Source organism: Scyliorhinus torazame, chromosome 10 (assembly GCF_047496885.1).
Source record: "Scyliorhinus torazame isolate Kashiwa2021f chromosome 10, sScyTor2.1, whole genome shotgun sequence".
NCBI classification, from domain to species: domain Eukaryota; kingdom Metazoa; phylum Chordata; class Chondrichthyes; order Carcharhiniformes; family Scyliorhinidae; genus Scyliorhinus; species Scyliorhinus torazame.
This window is the reverse complement of record NC_092716.1, coordinates 32,611,162-32,631,156: the sequence shown is the minus strand read 5'-3', so window position 1 is coordinate 32,631,156 and position 19,995 is coordinate 32,611,162. Positions and strand designations below refer to the sequence as shown.

The 19,995-nt window shown below is 50.4% G+C and overlaps 1 protein-coding gene across 1 annotated transcript in view; it reads left to right on the top strand.

The window, feature by feature from the left end:
- plcg2 (phospholipase C, gamma 2) overlaps positions 1 to 19,995 on the top strand; it is a 291,774-nt gene that overhangs the window by 146,839 nt on the left and 124,940 nt on the right. The window contains exon 2 of the mRNA XM_072517925.1: positions 14,103 to 14,255. Coding sequence (XP_072374026.1) covers positions 14,103 to 14,255 — 153 coding nt within the window. The remainder of the gene's footprint in view (positions 1 to 14,102; positions 14,256 to 19,995) is intronic.

The window sequence follows — 19,995 nt, the reverse complement described above, 5'->3', positions numbered from 1 at the left end:
CCTTGCTAATGTACAGTGCCCTCTTCACCCGGTTGAAGGAAGCCCGCCTCCTCGCCAGCTCCACCGTAAAGTCCTGGTATACACGCATACCAGCTGCAGCCCACTGCACCACCCGCTTCTGCTTGGCCCAGCTCAGGACCTTTTCCTTCACACTGTACCTACGGAAGCACAGAATCACTGCCCTTGGCGGCTCACTCGCCTTTGGTACAGGCCTCCACGATCGATGAGCCCGATCCAGTTCATATCGGGAGGGATCCTCCCCCTCTTCCAATAGTTTTGCCAGCATCGCGGCAAAATACTCAGTCGGCCTCGGTCCTTCAACTCCATCAGGCAGCCCCACAATCCTCAAATTCTGTCGCCTGGATCTGTTTTCCAGGTCTTCAATTTTTCCTCGCAGATCCTTGTTAATGTCCATCACCTTCCGCATCTCCTTCCCCATCGAGGCAAGTTGATCACCGTGCTGCAATAACGTCTCCTCCACTTCCTTCACTGCCTCCCCTTGCTCTCGCACCTCCGCCACTGCGCTCGCCACCGCCGTCATCACCGGGGAAATCGCCTCATCCACCAGTGCACTCAAAACCTCTCTCAGCTCCTTCCTCATTGTCTCCATGTATTTTGTAAACTGCCTTTCGGATTCCGCAGCCATCACCTTAGTTATTTCTTCAGCCGTAAGCAATGCGGCCTCCCCTGGTGCTCCAGCCTCCATTTTCCTTGGTGACCCCGCGGTGACCTTTCCATTCCCCGACGGACCTTAGCTGTTTTCTTTACGGATGTTTTTTTGCTCACCCTCGACATTTTTCTTCACTGTGCCTTCTCTCTGCCGCCTCTGTGCCTTCTCCCTGCTTTTGCCACCTCCGTGGACCCTGGGACCGGGCTTAAAGCCCCGAAAATGCCGTTCTCGAACGGGAGCCCTCCATTGTGCGGCCGCCTCCTGCCCGCCGTCACCGGAAGTCCTTGTTGTCCATCTCTAATTGCCCTTGAGAAAGTGGTTGTAAACTGCTTCAATCCAAGTTTTGTCGGTGTACCCGCAGTGCTGTTAGGGATGGAGTTCCAGGATTTTGATCCAATGACAGTGAAGGAACAGTGATATATTTCCAAGTCAGGTTGAAGTATAACTTGAGGGGAATATCCAGGCGGCCTCCCCATGTACCTGCTGCCCTTGTCCTTCGAGGTGGTAGAGATCATGGATTTGGAAGATGCACGTTCTCCCCGTGTCTGCATGGGTTTCCTCCGGGTGCTCCGGTTTCCTCCCACAGTCTAAAGATGTGCAGGTTAGGTGGATTGCCCATGCTAAATTGCCCTTGGTGTCCAAAAGGTTTGGGTGGGGTTACTGGGGTACGGGGATATGGTAGAGATGTGGGCTTAGGTAGGGTGCTCTTTCAAAGGCCGGTGCAGACTCGATAGGCCAAATGGCCTCTTTCTGCCCTGTAAATCTATGATTCTATGGTGTCAAAGGAGCCTTGGTGAGTTGCTGCAGCGCATCTTGTAGATGGTACACATTTCTGCCACCGTGTGTCGGTGGTGGAGAGAGTGAATGTTTAACTTGGTGGCTGGGGTGCCAATAAGTGGGCTGCATTGTCCTGGATGGTATCACGTTTCTTGAATGTTGTTGGAGCCATACTCAACCAGGCAAGTGGATAATATTCCATCGTACTCCTGTTTTGTGCAGATAGTGGACAGTCTTTCGGGATCAAGATGTGAGTTACCCTCTTCAGAATTCCAAGCCTCTGACATTCTCTGGCAGCCAAAGCATTTATTGTCCAGTTCAGTTTTTGGTCACCGGTAACCCCAGAATGTTGACAGTGGAGGGTTCAGTAATGTTATTGCCATCGAATGCCATTGCTTGACACTTGGTAAGAAATGATTCTTACCACTTGGCCCCAAGCCTGAATAGTCTTGTTGTATATGGACACAGACCACTTCAGTATCTGAGGAGTCGCAAATGATGCCGGACATTGTGCAAGCATCTGTGAACATCCCCACTTCTGACCTTATGATGGAGGGAAGGAAGCAGCTGAAGATAGTTGAGCCTAGGACATGACCCTGAGGAATTATCAAAGTGCAGGGACTGAGGTGATTGACTTCAACAACCCACAGCATCTTCCTTTGTGCTCGGTATGACTGCGAGCACCAGAGAGCTTCCCCCCTCATTCTCTTGGACTCCAGTTTTGCTCGGGCTCCTTGATGACACACTCAGTCAAATGCTGCATGGGTGGCAAGGGCAGTCACTCTCACCTCACCTCACCACAGAGTTCAGCTCTTTTGTCTATGTTTGAACCAAGGCTGCAGTGGGATCAGGAGCCAAGTGGCTCTGGCTGAAACCTAACTGAACTTCATTGAGCAGATTACTATCGTGTAAGTGCTGCTTGATAGCATCTTCTATCACTTTGCTGATGGTGGAGAGTAGGCTGATGGAGTGATAATTCTCCTGCTTTTAGTGGACAGGACACATCTGGGCAATATTGCACATTGTCAGGTTGATGCCAGTGTTGTAGCGGTACTGGGAACAAAGTGTCATACCACTGCCAGGCGGGGTTGCGACCCGAAAATGATCCTGACACAGGATTTTGACTCAAAAATGAAAAGCCGTCCCAAGGGTGGGAACTTTAAATTTGAAATACTGGCAGGGATTTTCCAGCCCCGATGTGGAGGGACCCACCGCAGGAGATTCAGCGGCCCAGATGAAAAGTCCAGTGCGTTTCAGCGGGGCTGAGCACCCCTGACAGTGGATAGGGCTGGAAAATCTCATCCACGGGAGAGTGAAAACAGCGCGAGAGGAGAGACAGCCGGGAGAGTGAAAACAGCGCGAGAGGAGAGACAGCCGGGACATTGAAAACAGCGCGGGAGGAGAGACAGCCGGGACATTGAAAACAGCGCGAGAGGAGAGACAGCCGGGACATTGAAAACAGCGCGGGAGGAGAGACAGCCGGGAGAGTGAAAACAGCGCGAGAGGAGAAACAGCCGGGACATTGAAAACAGCGCGGGAGGAGAGACAGCCGGGACATTGAAAACAGCGCGAGAGGAGAGACAGCCGGGACATTGAAAACAGCGCGGGAGGAGAGACAGCCGGGAGAGTGAAAACAGCGCGAGAGGAGAGACAGCCGGGAGAGTGAAAACAGCGCGAGAGGAGAGACAGCCGGGACATTGAAAACAGCGCGAGAGGAGAGACAGCCGGGACAGTGAAAACAGCGCGAGAGGAGAGACAGCCGGGAGAGTGAAAACAGCGTGAGAGGAGAGACAGCCGGGACAGTGAAAACAGCGCGAGAGGAGAGACAGCCGGGACAGTGAAAACAGCGCGGGAGGAGAGACAGCCGGGACAGTGAAAACAGCGCGAGAGGAGAGACAGCCGGGAGAGTGAAAACAGCGCGGGAGGAGAGACAGCCGGAACAATGAAAACAGCGCGGGAGGAGAGACAGCCGGGAGAGTGAAAACAGCGCGAGAGGAGAGACAGCCGGGAGAGTGAAAACAGCGCGAGAGGAGAGACAGCCGGGACAGTGAAAACAGCGTGAGAGGAGAGACAGCCGGGAGAGTGAAAACAGCGCGAGAGGAGAGACAGCCGGGAGAGTGAAAACAGCGCGAGAGGAGAGACAGCCGGGACATTGAAAACAGCGCGAGAGGAGAGACAGCCGGGACAGTGAAAACAGCGCGAGAGGAGAGACAGCCGGGAGAGTGAAAACAGCGCGGGAGGAGAGACAGCCAGGACATTGAAAACAGCGCGGGAGGAGAGACAGCCGGGAGAGTGAAAACAGTGCGAGAGGAGAGACAGCTGGGAGAGTGAAAACAGCGCGGGAGGAGAGACAGCCGGGAGAGTGAAAACAGCGCGGGAGGAGAGACAGTCGGGACATTGAAAACAGCGCGAGAGGAGAGACAGTCGGGACAGTGAAAACAGCGCGGGAGGAGAGACAGTCGGGACATTGAAAACAGCGCGGGAGGAGAGACAGTCGGGACATTGAAAACAGCGCGAGAGGAGAGACAGCCGGGACAGTGAAAACAGCGCGGGAGGAGAGACAGTCGGGACATTGAAAACAGCGCGAGAGGAGAGACAGCCGGGACAGTGAAAACAGCGCGAGAGGAGAGACAGCCGGGACATTGAAAACAGCGCGAGAGGAGAGAGAGCCGGGAGAGTGAAAACAGCGCGGGAGGAGAGACAGCCGGGACAGTGAAAACAGCGCGAGAGGAGAGACAGCCGGGACAGTGAAAACAGCGCAGGAGGAGAGACAGCCGGGACAGTGAAAACAGCGTGAGAGGAGAGACAGCCGGGAGAGTGAAAACAGCGCGAGAGGAGAGACAGCCGGGAGAGTGAAAACAGCGCGAGAGGAGAGACAGCCGGGAGAGTGAAAACAGCGCGAGAGGAGAGACAGCCGGGAGAGTGAAAACAGCGCGAGTGGAGAGACAGCCGGGAGAGTGAAAACAGCGCGAGAGGAGAGACAGCCGGGAGAGTGAAAACAGCGCGGGAGGAGAGACAGCCGGGACATTGAAAACAGCGCGAGAGGAGAGACAGCCGGGAGAGTGAAAACAGCGCGGGAGGAGAGACAGCCGGGACATTGAAAACAGCGCGAGAGGAGAGACAGCCGGGAGAGTGAAAACAGTGCGAGAGGAGAGACAGCCGGGAGAGTGAAAACAGCGCGGGAGGAGAGACAGCCGGGAGAGTGAAAACAGCGCGGGAGGAGAGACAGCCGGGACATTGAAAACAGCGCGAGAGGAGAGTGAGCCGGGAGAGTGAAAACAGCGCGAGAGGAGAGACAGCCGGGACATTGAAAACAGCGCGAGAGGAGACACAGCCGGGAGAGTGAAAACAGTGCGAGAGGAGAGACAGCCGAGAGATGCAGTGGTTGCTGGTTAAGTGTTTTATTTTTACCTGTATTTTTACCTGTATTTAAGTTGGGCGGTAAGCTCTTTCTTTCTTTTTCTTGTTTTTACCGCAAGTTATCTAGAGGGGATGGCAGGGAAGGCAGTGCAATGTTCCTCCTGCAAAATGTTTGAGGTGAGGGACGCCGTCAGTGTCCCTGCTGATTTCACCTGTGGGAAGTGCACCCATCTCCAGCTCCTCAAAAACCGCGTTAGGGAACTGTAGCTGGAGCTGGATGTACTTCGGATCATTCGGAAGGCAGAGGTGGTCATAGATAGTAGTTTCAGGGATGTAGTTACTCCGAAGAATGATGATAGATGGGTGATGGTGAGAGGGGCTGGGAGGAAGCAGTCAGTATAGGGATCCCCTGTGGTCGTTCCCCTTAGTAACAAGTATACCGCTTTGGATACTGGTGGAGGTGGGGGGACTTACCAGGGGTAAGCCACGGTGACCGGATCTCCAGCACTGAGCCCGTCCCTGTGGCTCAGAAGGGAAGGGGGGAGAGCAGGAGAGCAATAGTTATTGGGGACTCGATAGTTAGAGGGACAGATAGACGGTTCTGTGGCAACGAAAGAGACTCACGGATGGTATGTTGCCTCCCTGGTGCCAGGGTCCGTGACGTCTTGACCATGTTTTCAGAATCCTTAAGGGGGAGGGGGAGCAGTCACAAGTCGTGGTACACATCGATACCAACAACATAGGTAAGAGTAGGGATGGGGATTTAAAACAGGAATTTAGGGAGTTAGGGTGGAAGCTGAGAGCCAGGACAAACTATGTTGTCATCTCTGGTTTATTGCCAGTGCCACGTGCTAGCGAGTTGAGGAACAGGAAGAGAGTGCAGATAAACACGTGGCTGCAGGGATGGTGTAGGAGGGAGGGTTTCAGTTACATGGATAATTGGAGCACATTCTGGGGAAGGTGAGACCTGTACAAACAGGACTGTTTGCACCTGAACCAGAGGGGCACCAATATCCTGGGAGGACAATTTGCTACGGCTCTTCGGGGGGGTTTCAACTAATTTGTCAGGGAGATGGGAAAACGAGCTGTAGTCCAGAAGCCAGTGTTGAGAGTAGTGAGGTACTGAGGAGGGTATCGAGGTCGCAGGGGTGTACCGGCAGGCAGGAAGGTGGGTTGAAGTGTGTCTACTTTAATGCAAGGAGCATCCGGAATAAAGTAGGTGAACTTGGAGCGTGGATTGGTACTTGGGACTACGATGTTGTGGCCATTACGGAGACATGGTTAGAACAGGGACAGGAATAGTTGTTGGAAGTTCCGGGGTATAGATGTTTCAGTAAGAGTAGGGAAGGTGGTAAAAGAGATGGAGGAGTAGCATTGTTAATCAAGGATAGTTTAACGGCTGCAGAAAGGCAGTTTGAGGGGATCTGCCTACTGAGGTAATATGGGCTGAAGTTAGAAATAGGAAAGGGGCGGTCATGTTGTTAGGAGTTTTCTATAGACCCCCAAATAGTAATAGAGATGTGGAGGAAGAAATTGCAAAGCAGATTATGGATAGGTGTGGAGGTCTCAGGTTAGTTGTCATGGGTGACTTTAACTTTCCAAATATTGATTGGAACCTCTATAGGTCGAACAGTTCGGATGGGGCAGTTTTTGTACAGTGTGTGCAGAAGGGTTTCCTGACACAATATGTGGATAGGCCGACAAGAGGTGGGGCCACACTGGATTTGGTACTGGGTAATGAACCGGGCTAAGTGTTAGATTTGTTTGTGGGAGAGCACTTTGGAGATAGTGACGACAATTCGGTGTCTTTCATTATTGCAATGGAGAGGGGTAGGGCCATACAGCAGGGCAAGGTTAATAATTGGGGGAGGAGTAATTATGATGCAATTAGGCAAGAATTAGGGAGCATAAGATGGGAACAGAAACTGTCAGGGAAAGGCACAAATGAAAAGTGGAGCTTGTTCAAGGAACAAATACTGCGTGTCCTTGATAGGCATGTCCCTGTCAGGCAGGGAGGAAATGGCCGTGTGAGGGAACCATGTTTCACAAAAGAGGTTGAATGTCTTGTCAAGAGGAAAAAGGAAGCGTATGTAAGGATGAGAAACAAGGTTCAGTTTGGTCGCTTGAGAGTTACAAGGTAGCAAGGAATGAGCTACAAAAAGGGCTTAGGAGAGCTAGGCGGGTCGGATCAAGGAAAACTCCAAGGCTTTTTACTCTTTATGTGAGAAATAAAAGAATTACCAGGGTGAGGTTAGGGCTGATCAAGGACAGTAGTGGGAACTTGTGCATGGAGTCAGAAGAGATAGGAGAGACGTTGAATGAATACTCTTCTTCAGTGTTCACTGAGGAGAGCGACTATGTTTTTGAGGATGAGAGTGTGATACAGGCGGGTAGGCTGGAGGAGGTAGATGTTCTGAGGGAAGATGTATTAGCAATTTTGAAAAACCCGACGGTCGACAAGTCCCCTGGGCCAGATGGGATATATCCTAGGATTCTTTGGGAGGCAAGGGATGAGATTGCAGAGCCTTTAGCTTTGATCTTTGGGTCCTCACTGTCCACGGGGATAGTCATGATGTGGAGAAGACAGACATGGGACACAACCGACAGAATACCCTTCGTCGTCCAGTACTTTCCCGGAGCGGAGAAACTACGTCATCTTCTTCACAGCCTTCAACACGTCATTGATGACGATGAACATCTTGCCAAGGTCATCCCCACACCCCCACTACTTGCCTTCAAACAACCGCGCAACCTCAAACGAACCATTGTTTGCAGCAAACTACCCAGTCTTCAGAACAGTGACCACGACACCACACAACCCTGCCATGGCAATCTCTGCAAGACGTGCCAGATCATTGACATGGATACCACTATTACACGCGAGAACACCACCCACCAGGTACGCGGTACATACTCGTGCGACTCGGCCAATGTTGTCTACCTCATACGCTGCAGGAAAGGATGTCCCGAAGCGTGGTACATTGGCGAGACCATGCAGACGCTGCGACAACGAATGAACGGACATCGCGCAACAATCACCAGGCAGGAATGTTCCCTTCCAGTCGGCGAACACTTCAGCAGTCAAGGGCATTCAGCCTCTGATCTCTGGGTAAGCGTTCTCCAAGGCGGCCTTCAGGACGCGCAACAACGCAGAATCGCCGAGCAGAAACTTATAGCCAAGTTCCGCACACATGAGTGCGGCCTCAACCGGGACCTGGGATTCATGTCACATTACATTCATCCCCCACCATCTGGCCTGCGAAATCCTACCAACTGTCCTGGCTTGATGCAATTCACACCTCTTTAACCTGGGGTTACCCCATCTCTGGATCTGTAAAGATTTAATCACCTGCTAATGGTCGCATTCCAAGCATTGTTTGGCATCTTTGAATTTGTCTATATATGTGTTTCTGGAACATACCTCTTCATTCACCTGAGGAAGGAGCAGCGCTCCGAAAGCTTGTGACATCGAAACAAACCTGTTGGAGTTTAACCTGGTGTTGTAAGACTTTGCACGGGGATAGTGCCAGAGGACTGGAGAGTGGCGAATGTTGTTCCTCTGTTCAAGAAAGGAAATAGGAATGACCCTAGTAATTATAGGCCTCACTTCGGTGGTCGGTAAGTTAATGGAAAGGGTCCTGAGAGATAGGATTAATGACCATTTGGAAAGATGCAGCTTAATCCGGGATAGTCAACACGGATTCGTGACGGGCAAGTCTTGCTTCACAAATTTGATTGAATTCTTTGAGGAGGTAACTAAGTGTGTAGATGAAGGTAGATCAGTCGATGTCGTATACATGGATTTCAGTAAGGCGTTTGATAAGGTTCCCCATGGTCGGCTCATGAAGAAAGTAAGGAGGTGTGGGATAGAGGGAAATTTGGTCAATTGGATAGGTAACTGGCTATCACATAGAAGACAGAGGGTGGTGGTGGATGGAAAATTTTCAGACTGGTATACCAAAGGGATCAGTGCTGGATCCTCTGCTATTTGTGATTTTTATAAATGACTTGGAGGAGGGGGCTGAAGGGTGGGTCAGTAAATTTGCTGATGACACCAAGATTGGTGAAGTAGTGGATGAGGTGGAGGGCTGTTGTAGGCTGAAGAGGCATTGATAGGATGCCGAGCTGGGCCGGAAAATGGCAGATGGAGTTTAACCCTGATAAGTGCGAGGTGATTCATTTTGGTAGGACAAATTTGAATGCGAATTACAGGGTCAACGGCAGGGTTCTGAGGAATGTGGAGGAACAGAGAGATCTTGGGTTTCATGTCCACAGATCTCTGAAGATTTCCATTCAAGTGGATAGAGCCGTGAAGAAGGCCGTTGGTGTATTAGCGTTTATTAACAGGGGGCTTGAGTTTAAGAGCAGTGGGGTTATGCTGCAACTGTACAGGACCTTGGTGAGACCACATTTGGAGTATTGTGTGCAGTTCTGGTCACCTCATTATAGGCAGGATGAGGAAGCATTGGAAAGGGTGCAAAGGAGATTTACCAGGATGCTGCCTGGATTGGAGGGTAGGTCTTATGAGGAAAGGTTGAGGGAACTACGGCTTTTCTCATTGGAGCAAAGGAGGATGAGAGGTGACTTAATAGAGGTTTATAAGATGATGAGGGGGATAGATAGAGTGGACGTTCAAAGACTATTTCCTTGGGTGGATGTAGCTGTTACAAGGGGGCATAACTATAAGGTTCGGGGTGGGAGATATAGGAGGGATGTCCGAGGTAGGTTCTTTACTCAGAGAGTGGTTAGGGTGTGGAATGGACTGCCTGCTGTGATAGTGGAGTCGGACACTTTAGGAACTTTCAAACGGTTATTGGATAGGCACATGGAGCACACCAGAATGACAGGGAGTGGGATAGCTTGATCTTGGTTTCGGACAAAGTTCGGCACAACATCGAGGGCCGACGGGCCTGTTCGGCGCTGTACTGTTCTATGTTCTATTCACTGTAAGCCAAATGTGTCAATGAGAATGTGAATGATGGCTGTGTGGGACTTGGTGCAGAGTAGGATATGAATGGCAGGATTTTAGATGAGCCGTAAATGGCATGCATTGACATACATTCAAATCTAATCTTTAATCACACCTTGCCCCGTCCCATCCCTTTTACAAAACTGCAAGCTTCCCACGATATGCTGCCATTTTAGGATTTGAGACTAAACCCCATTACTCTTGTGCAGAAAATGTTATCATTTCTACCATGTTTCCAAAGTTAGTTCAGGAGTAACGTTAATGATTCCGTCATATACATTCACAAATCGTTTTGTTGGTATATTGTGATCCAAGTGGAAGAGAAGTTCCGGTGGTGTCACTTTAAGGATTTCAAGTTCTGATCTGTAAACAAACAAATTGCTTTGAGGAAACAAAGGCCTGCACTGGCCTTGAGTCCAAGTCCAAGTGTTTTTCCAAACTGCAGGAGCTGAGTGTGTCAGAGTGTTGACAGGCCCCTGCGGCAAAAAGAAATGAACGCTCTCCCTTACTCCATCCTACTTCTGTAAGGAAGTACACTGCCTCGCAGTTGTGACTTTTGTGCCACAAAACCACTTCCTTGTGCTCTTCCTAGTACCATACTTCAAGCATGCATTTCTTATCTGGTTGCTGCAACGTGCACGCTTTATTTTAGCAGCAGATTTTAAAAAAAAGATGTGTGTTACATCTCAATCGAACTTGAAATGAGATTGCATTTTTTCCCTGTGAATGTCAATGGGCATTGGAGTACCTGTTACTATTAAAATGGTGGCTGATCAAGTCTTTGGGCCCATGTTCTGCTTTTCCGGCCTGATGTTATTTTGCAACTTGTAACGTGCAAATGTTTCATCAGGATCCAGTCTTCATGAGAAAAAATACTGTGGTTAGATTTACCATGTGGGTGAAATAAGAGGTTCAAGATATTGAAGCATAAGGGTGATTTCAGAATCCTTTGATACAATGATAGTCCAGAGTCTTTCATGCTGAATCCTATTCATTATGTTACGGCAATAAGAACACTGACCTTTAGTTGACGGTTAGCAATTTTATCCTGTATTTCTTTGTGCAATTGGACATTTTTGAATTTAATGGGTAGACGTGGGGAAGATGTTTCTCCTGGCCAGAGAGTCTAAAATAGGGGTCGCAGTCTCAGAATAATTGGTTGGCTAGTTGGGATTGAGAAGACGATAAATTTCTTCACATAAATGTTTATGAATCTTTGAAATTGGGGCGGCACAGTGGCACAGTGGTTAGCACTGCTGCCTCCCGGCCCCGGGTCACTGTCCATGTGGAGTTTGCGCATTCTCCCCGTGTCTGCGTGGGTCTCTCCCCCACAACCCAAAGATGTGCAGGATAGGTGGATTGGCCACGCTAAATAGTCCCTTCATTGGGGGAAAAAAATGAATTGGGTACTCTAAATAAGAAAAAAAAGAACCTTTGAACTGTGTATCCCCAGGAGCAGTGGATGCCTGGCCTTTAAGTATGTAGAGGACAGTAATCAAAGGAAATTTACGGGATTTGGGGATAGTGCAGGAAAGAAGAGTTGTGGTAGACAATTGGCCACGATTTTCTTGAATGACAGAACATAGCACTTACAGTGCCGAAGGAGGCCATTCAGCCCATCGAGTCTGCACCGACCCACTTAAGCCCTCACTTCCGCCTCATCCCCGTACCCCAATAACCCCATCCTAACCTTTTTGGACACGTAGGGCAATTTAGCATGGCCAATCCACTGAGCCTGCACATCTTTGGACTGTGGGAGGAAACCAGAGCACATGGAGGAAAACCCACGCAGATACGGGGAGAACGTGCAGACTCCGCACAGACAGTGACCCAGCGGGGAATTGAACCTGGGACCCTGGCGCTGTGAAGCCACAGTGCTATCCACTTGTGCTACCGTGATGCAGCAGACTTGAAGAGCCTCATAATTCTTAGGTTCTTATTGGAAAAAAAAGGCCAGTATGGTCTATTCCAAGCACGTTACCTTTTGCTGTAACAAATTTGCTTTGTTGGATTTACAGTCAGATGCTCATTTTAATTTTCAGTGAAAACAACTTGCATTTATTTCAGACCTGTAACATAGAAAAATGCCTGAGGTAACTTCAGAGACGCATAAAAGAACAAAGAAAAGAAGTGCCAAGCCAAAAGCAAAGGAGCTAATGGGGCCCCTATCCATTTGGCCAAGGAGGTGTGTTTCATTGAGGGTCTTAAACGAGGACGGACAAAGCAGTTCAGGGCCTGAAACCAGAGCTTCAGCCAGTGTGGTTAGGTGCTGGTGTCGGTATGTGAGTCACAACAGTATCAGCAAGCAAAGCAGAGTTTCACTTTTCTCAATACACTGAATGGGTGTTTGGATGTTTCTACTGGTTTGCATTTGGCTATAATTTGAATTGTATTGCACTGGAGGCTGTTTGCTCACTTCTAGTTTGAATATCAGCCAACACTGAAAACCAGGGAAGACCTATCATTTCCCTGACAAACCAAAATATTTATTTGATCAGATAATTTGTTTCTCCCATGTGTTATTGAAATGAGACAGGTATTACATATTTATACTGCATTTCATGGGCGTCATTCTCCGCCGGCGGGAGTCTCCGTTCTGCCGGCGCTCGGGGGTTTCCCGACGGCGTGGGGGTGCCCCACAATGGGAAACCCCATTGACCGGCCGGTGTTATGGAGACTCCCGCCGGCCGGTCGGCGCAGAAATGTGGCGGGGCGGGTAGGAGAATTTCGCCCCATATCTTCAAATCCGTCGGTATAATGGACCTTTCCATTGCATGGCTGTGAAATTAGACAAGTTGGCTCTGGATGACGATATGATCACTTCAGGCCACTTTACGACTTGGGTTTGAGTGGTACTTGAACGCAGAACTTTATGACTCTGAGATTAAAGTTCCACCATCTGAGCCCCAGCCTTCTTGTGGAAGTCTAAAACAAGGTGAGGGGTGACACGGTGGCAGGGGCGCCACGGTAGCACAATGGTTAGCACTGCTGTCTCACAGCGCCAGGAACCGTGGTTCGATTCCGACCTCGGGTGACTGTGTGGAGTTTGTACCTTCTCCCCGTGTCTGCGTAGGGTTCCTCCGTGTGCTCCAAAAATGTCCAGGTTAGGTGGATTGACCATGCTAAATTGTCCCTCAGTGTCTAAAGATTAGGTTAGGTTAGGTTAGGTTAGGTGGGGTTACAAGGTTTCGGGCATCGTGTGGGAATTGGGCGCAGAACAGTATACAACACTTCGGTTCCCTGGTCCACACCTGGGTCTTGCTTCCAGGGCCCCAAACTCTCCATTGGCCGAGGTTCACCTGCTCCCGCGGGATTGGCCTTGGGCCAGACATGTGTTCCATGGAGCCCGCCTCCTTAAAGTGTCTGTGATAATACTGGAAGCAAAGTCAGTTCCAAAACAGGGAGAGAGGGAAAATAAGTGGGCATCTTTTTACGGTCAATTACATAATTCCAGAGGCCTGGGAGTGCGATATGACTCTGACACAAAAATAGAAAACACAGGACATTCTCAGCAGGTCTGACAGCATCTGCGGAGAGAAAAGGGAGCTAACGCTCCGAGTCTGGATGACTCTTTGTCAAAGAGTCATCCAGACACAACAAAGACATAACTCTGACCTCTTGTTCAATAAAGTGGCACATGATAACAAAGGAACTTTAAACAGAAAATAAATTTTGACAGGGAAAACATTTTAATAGAGTGCTTCTGAAAAGGCTCGGTTCAAGGTACAAGTATGAACATGTGTAATAGCCCACACGGGAATACACTAATCGATATCCCTGTGGGACTCATGGAATAGGAGCTACCCCAGCTAGAGGGTGGAGGCCAGCTCAGCTGGAGCTTGTTACCGGACTGTGTAAAAGACAGGGACCGGCATCCTGGTAGTCCCGACGGGGACTGATTGTGTGTACGCTCCCATAGCGACCGTTTTCTATGCCTATAATAAACTTGCTTTTATTCACCTGCAAGATCCTCCTGGGACTTTATCACATGGTGCTTCAGTAATATTTTGAAAAATAATCCATCTACTTTAACGTTCGGACGATACACATGGAAATCCTAGTTCTGCTTATATTGCATTTCTTTGAAAGGCTCATCAAAAACTGAGTGCCTCAGTGCAATATCAGTTTTTCTACAGCATGCCATCTATAATCAAAAACAGTGGGAATGCTCTGTGAACGAGTGCCAAAATCACGCTGTCTGCTATTTGTCTTCTCTGACCAGTTGTCATCACTGCTGCCCTTGCGCCCTCCAGCTTAACTGTGAAATGTTATCTTCCAGCAGTCAGTGTGCAGCACCTCATATAAATATATTTTGTTTGCTTTCAGTTGACCTACAAGAGATCAAAGAGATCCGCTTTGGCAAAAACTCGAAGGACTTTGAGCAGATTTCAAAAGATCTGAAAGACAAATACAGCGATGATGCCTGCTTCACGGTGTTCTACGGCACTGACTTTGTGCTCAACAATCTCAGTTTGGCAGGTGGGTACTTCTACTGCACAACATACGGGCCTACAAATTAGGAGCAGAAGCAGCCCCTTTGAGCACTGCTCCACCATTTGATAAGATCATGGTTGATCTAATTGTGGTCTCTACTTTCCTGTCTACCCTCTATATTCTTTGACCCCTTGTCAGTCAAGAATCTATCCGCCTCTGCCTTACAAATATTCAGTGACCCACTTCCCTTTGAGGAAGACGAACAACCCTCTGAGAATAAAAGATTTCTCCTCAACCCCTTAAATAGGAGACCCCGGGTGACCCCTAGTTCTAGTCTCGCCCATTCGAGGGAAAATTCTTTCAGCGTCCACCCTGTCAAGTCCCCACAGGATCTTGGATATTTCACTAAGATCACCTCTCATTCTTCTAAATTCCAATTAATACAAGACCTACTTACCAAACCTTTCCTCATAAGACTGGCTCTTCATCCCAGGAATCGGTCAAGTGAACCTGCTCTGTGTTGCTTCCAATGCTATTATATCATTCCTTAAAGAGGGTACAGATCCCTCTTTCCCGAATATTGGTGCTGGTACCACGTGAATCAAAACCCGTTTCCCCCGATCCACTCTCCATTTTAAAGAATAATATTGAATTATCACCAGAGCATTCAGTTAGAAGAACGGAACATTCTGAATTAGAAGCATGGCAACAAGTCTGGAAGGAAAGTGTTATCTAAAATGATCATCAGAAGATTTAACATGATGCGCCAAAGATCCAAACAAATATGGATCAGGTGTAACTGCAATGGGGGGGGGGGGTCTCATCAGTCCATTGACTCCGGGGTAGTTGGGGCTGGGGCAGGTGGCATCTTGGCTCTCCCTCTGGCACCCAGGCACCTTGACACCACCATGCTGGCAGTGCCAGGGAGCCCAGGTGCCAGGTTATCCCTGCCAGGCATCGGGCTGGGGGGACGGGGGACCTTACAATGTAGAGGGGGATTAGGGGGGATCCCCGGGATCCTCCCAAGGTTTGGGGGGGGGGTGACAGGGAGGTCAACAATTAGAAGGGGGGGCCTAAAAGGGGGGGAGAGGAGGATCTGGGCAGCCTTCCCAAATGGTGAACGATCTGCAAGGAGCCTTTCCTGCTGGCGGGCTAAGTGTGGCCTTGGTGGAGAGAATCTCCCGAGGCCCCAAAAAACCGGCAAAGTTGAATAGCGAGATGTTTCTTGGCATCTGTGTCTAACTCAAGTCGTGTCCTATGTTTTAATAATGTTGGTTGTTATTGAAAGTATATGCAAAACACGATGCTATTGGAGTTGGATCCTTGCTAAAACCAATTTACAATTGTTAAAGATACCATCATAAAGGATGCCAATAGGTAAATTGGATAGCCCCGAAAGATGGGCGTTGATTGGAATGCAGGGAGCAGGCCTGCATCATGTCAACTGCTCCTGATCTTTGTGTTCAGCCAATACTAACCAGACTGTTCAATAACAGGGGCCGAGTGTTGTAGCGCCGCGTAAAGCTAGCCGTTGCGGTTTAAAACTAGTCACCACCTCTTAAAGGGGAGGTGCACTGTGGCAGGAGCTGGTGCTGGTGGCTGTGCAAGAAGTGAATCTGCCCTTGGAAACAGTGAGGGATGGCCCATTGTCGGAAAGAGATCTGCTCCAAGGTTTTTGAATGCTGCACTGAAGAGCTTAGTGGATGAGGTGGAAAAGAGGAGAGATATCCTGAATCCATAGTGGGCCAGGAGGCCTGCCTGACACACAGGGCAAAGGTAGTGGGAGCAGGTAGCGGTAGAAATCAATGGCAGGACTCAAGCCCTGAGGACTTGGACACAGTGCCACAAGATTTTCAATAACCTCATACAAGTGATCAAGGTCGGTGATCAAGGTCAGTGGATGCACTTTCAAATGCCATATTCCAGCTAGCTGCACCACTAGTCTCAGGCAGTGCTTAGTTCACCACACACTGGTCACTCACCGACAAACAATCCCTAACAACCGGGCATTGATGACTCACATTCATATGCTTCACCACACCTGCAACCACATAGCTCTGCTGTAAGCCTCACATCCACACCTTACTGCATGCACATACTGGCAGCTATTCAACTATGACAACCACATCGCCCAAACAGATTGCAGCAAACACACTTTTGTCTCTCATGCAAGACAAGATGGTGCACAGTCAGAGGCAGTGGTAGCTAACTGGAGCTAACATGCATGGCCTAACTCCCGTGGAGGAGATGATTGATGCTGGCCATTAATGGAAGGGCAATTGCTAACTGTGTGGCCAGGGAGTGGCTAAAACCATGAAAGATTGCCCAATTGAAATGGCCTGAAGTTGGCACCATGAAAACGTCAGTGGAGAAAACAATTAAGAGATTGTGTGAAACCTTCAGCAGGTTCAGTTACCTTGAACAACTCAAGAGTGATAATGGGCCGCAGTTCATTGCCCAAGAGTTTGTACACTACCTGAAGGAGAAAGGAACTCAACAAATCTGATCCACTCCTTATCATCCTGCGACAAATGGCTGGCAGAATATTTTGTACAAATGACGAAAAATTAATTGAAGGTAATTAGAGAACAAGATTCATTGTCTAAACGCTTGAGCCAATTCCTGATTGCGTATGGGAATACTGCGCACTCAACAACCCAAGTTTCTCCAGTGTAATTAATGGTTAGACATCAACTATGCATAGCATTTGATTTGTCAAAATCACCCAAGACAAAAGCAGCAGGATCAGTTCAAACAGCGGGAGAAGAAGGCGAAACGTCAGCAGCGGGATTCTCCATCCCATTGTGGCCACCTACAAGCTGTCGGGAAATCTGAGGGTGTGAGTGCGCTGCCGAAGAAGCAGAGAATCCCGCCGCGGAAGAATCCCGTCCCGTACATTTCACCATGGCCAAGAAGTTCTGGTAAGGAACTATACCACAAGGGCCACAATCTTAGCACAGACAGGACTGGTCTCCTACACCACGATACCTCAAAGTGCGGGTTGCAACCCACGCCCCGGTCACGGGCGGGTGTCGGGAGGGTTGCGTGATCAATATTGAGAATGGCAGCCACTGCCGCCTTTTAAATGAGGAGCCGATGAGTCTGTGTGCAGTCTTCCGGCCAGAAGCAGCAGAAGTGAGCGGGTCAAGCACCCTCCATGTAAGTGCTTTTGATGCCAAATCACGGAGGAGAACTTCTTCCATTTTCTAGCTGCAGCCAAGCAAAGCAAGAGGACTGTGAAGACGACTACACTGATGTACCTGACCTGTGATAGCACATTAATTCATGGCAAGAGGTGGGGCAGCATGGCGGTGCCTTGGTTAACACTGCTGCCTCACGGCGCCGAGGTCCCAGGTTCGATCCCGGCTCTGGGTCACTGTCCGTGTGGAGTTTGCACATTCTCCCCGTGTTTCGCTCCCACAACCCAAAGATGTGCTGGGTAGGTGGATTGGCCATGCTAAATTGCCCCTTAATTGGAAAAATGAATTGGGTACTCTAAATCTATTTAAAAAACATGCCAAGAGAGGGCAGCACGGTGGCGCAGTGGTTAGCATTGTCACCTCACGACGACGAGGTCCCATGTTCGATCCTGGCTCTGGGTAGGTTGATTGGCCACGCTAAATTGCCCATTAATTGGAAAAAACAAATTGGATACTGTGGTAGTATGCATTAGGGGTCATGTGGGACTGTGAAGCCGTGATGTCATTGGCTGACAGATCCCGGGTCCTGGTTGGCTGTTGACCTCTAGCTCCGCCCTGAAGGCGGAGTATAAGAACCAGGAGTTCTCCCCCGCAGGCCAGTCTGCTACTGAACTGCGGGGAACAAGTCACGCTTAATAAAGTCTCATCGACTTCATCTCTATTCGTCTCTCGTGAGTCTTTGTGCGCTACAATTTATTAAGCGTGCTTAGAAGAACTATGGAGCTCAGGATCATCCCGGAATGCCTGAGGATCAGCCCCAACGCAGTGAACTCAGCAGCAGTTTTCAAACACTGGCAGACTTGTTTCGAGGCCTACCTCAGAACGGCCCCCGGCCGGGTCACCGAAGACCAGAAACTACAGGTCCTGCACTCGAGGGTAAGCCCGGAAATTTTCCCTCTCATCGAAGACGCAGAGGATTACCAGACGGCGTTCGCAGCACTAAAAAGCATCTATGTTCGCCCAGTGAACCAGATCTACGCACGCTACCAACTCGCAACGAGACGGCAAAGTCCCGGAGAATCGATAGATGATTTCTACGCCGCGCTACTAATTTTGGGACGGGCCTGCAGCTGCCCGCCGGTAAACGCGATGGAACACACGGACATGTTGATGCGTGATGCTTTTGTGGCTGGTATGAACTCTTCCCAAGTTCGCCAAAGACTTTTAGAAAAAGAGTCGCTAGGACTCTCAGAGGCACGGGCCCTTGCAGCCTCACTAGATGCGGCCGCGCGAAACGCCCGCGCCTACGGCCCCGACCGCGCGGCAGCCCCTTGGGCTCCGTGGACCCCCGTCGCGACAAACCCCCCCCATCCCCCCCACCCCACAGGCTTGCGCGGTTCAGACGCCAAGTCGTCCCGGGGGAGCCCGCTGCTATTTCTGCGGCCAGGCGAAACACCCCCGGCAGCGCTGCCCGTCCCGCGCAGCGATTTGTAAGAGCTGCGGGAAAAAGGGCCATTTCGCGGCTGTGTGCCGGTCCCGGGAGGTCGCCGCTGTCCCCGGCGAACAAGGATTCCTGCGCGCTTCTAACGCTCCCCAACCCCCCCAGCGCCCCATGTACGACCCGCAGGCGCAACCAGTTTGGGTCCCGGCCACCGCTGTCCAGCGCCCCATGTACGACCCGCAGGCGCAGCCAGTTTGGGTCCCAACTACCGCTGTCCCCGGAGAACAAGGCGATCTGCGCGTTTCTGACGCTCCCCAACCCCCCCAGCGCCCCATGTGCGACCCGCAGGCGCCGCCATTTTGGGTCCCGGCCACCACAAGGGGAGGGGCGCCGCCATCTTGGGATCCCCCAGACCTGTGCGACGCATGGGGACGGCCATTTTGTCCACCCCCGCCGCCATCTTGTGACCCCCAGCCATGTGCGATGCATGGGGGCGGCCATTTTGTTCACCCCCGCCGCCATCTTGGACAGCAACAACGGACCCCAGTGTCGACGGCTCCACGGGGTTCGAGGAAGACGCTCAAGCACTACGATCACGTCTGGCCTCAATGACGCTCCAGACGACGACAACAACGGTGCTGATAAACGGGCACGAGACACCATGCCTGGTCGACTCAGGGAGCACGGAAAGCTTCATCCACCCCGACACGGTAAGACGCTGTTTTTTGACCATCCGTCCCAGTGCGCAAAAGATTTCCCTAGCTGCAGGATCCCACTCCGTACAGATTAAAGGCTTCTGCATAGTGACCCTAACGGTGCAAGGGAGGGAGTTCAAAAACTACAGGCTCTACGTCCTTCCCCAACTCTGCGCGCCCACATTACTGGGATTAGATTTCCAGTGCAACCTGCAGAGCCTAACGTTTCAATTCGGCGGCCCAATACCCCCACTCACTATCTGCGGACTCGCAACCCTCAAGGTTGAGCCCCCATCCTTGTTTGCAAACCTCACCCCGGATTGCAAACCCGTCGCCACTAGGAGCAGACGGTACAGCGCCCAGGACCGGACATTCATTCGGTCCGAAGTCCAGCGGCTACTGAAATAAGGCATAATCCAGGCCAGCAACAGTCCCTGGAGAGCACAGGTGGTAGTAGTAAAGACAGGGGAGAAGCAAAGGATGGTCATAGACTATAGCCAGACCATCAA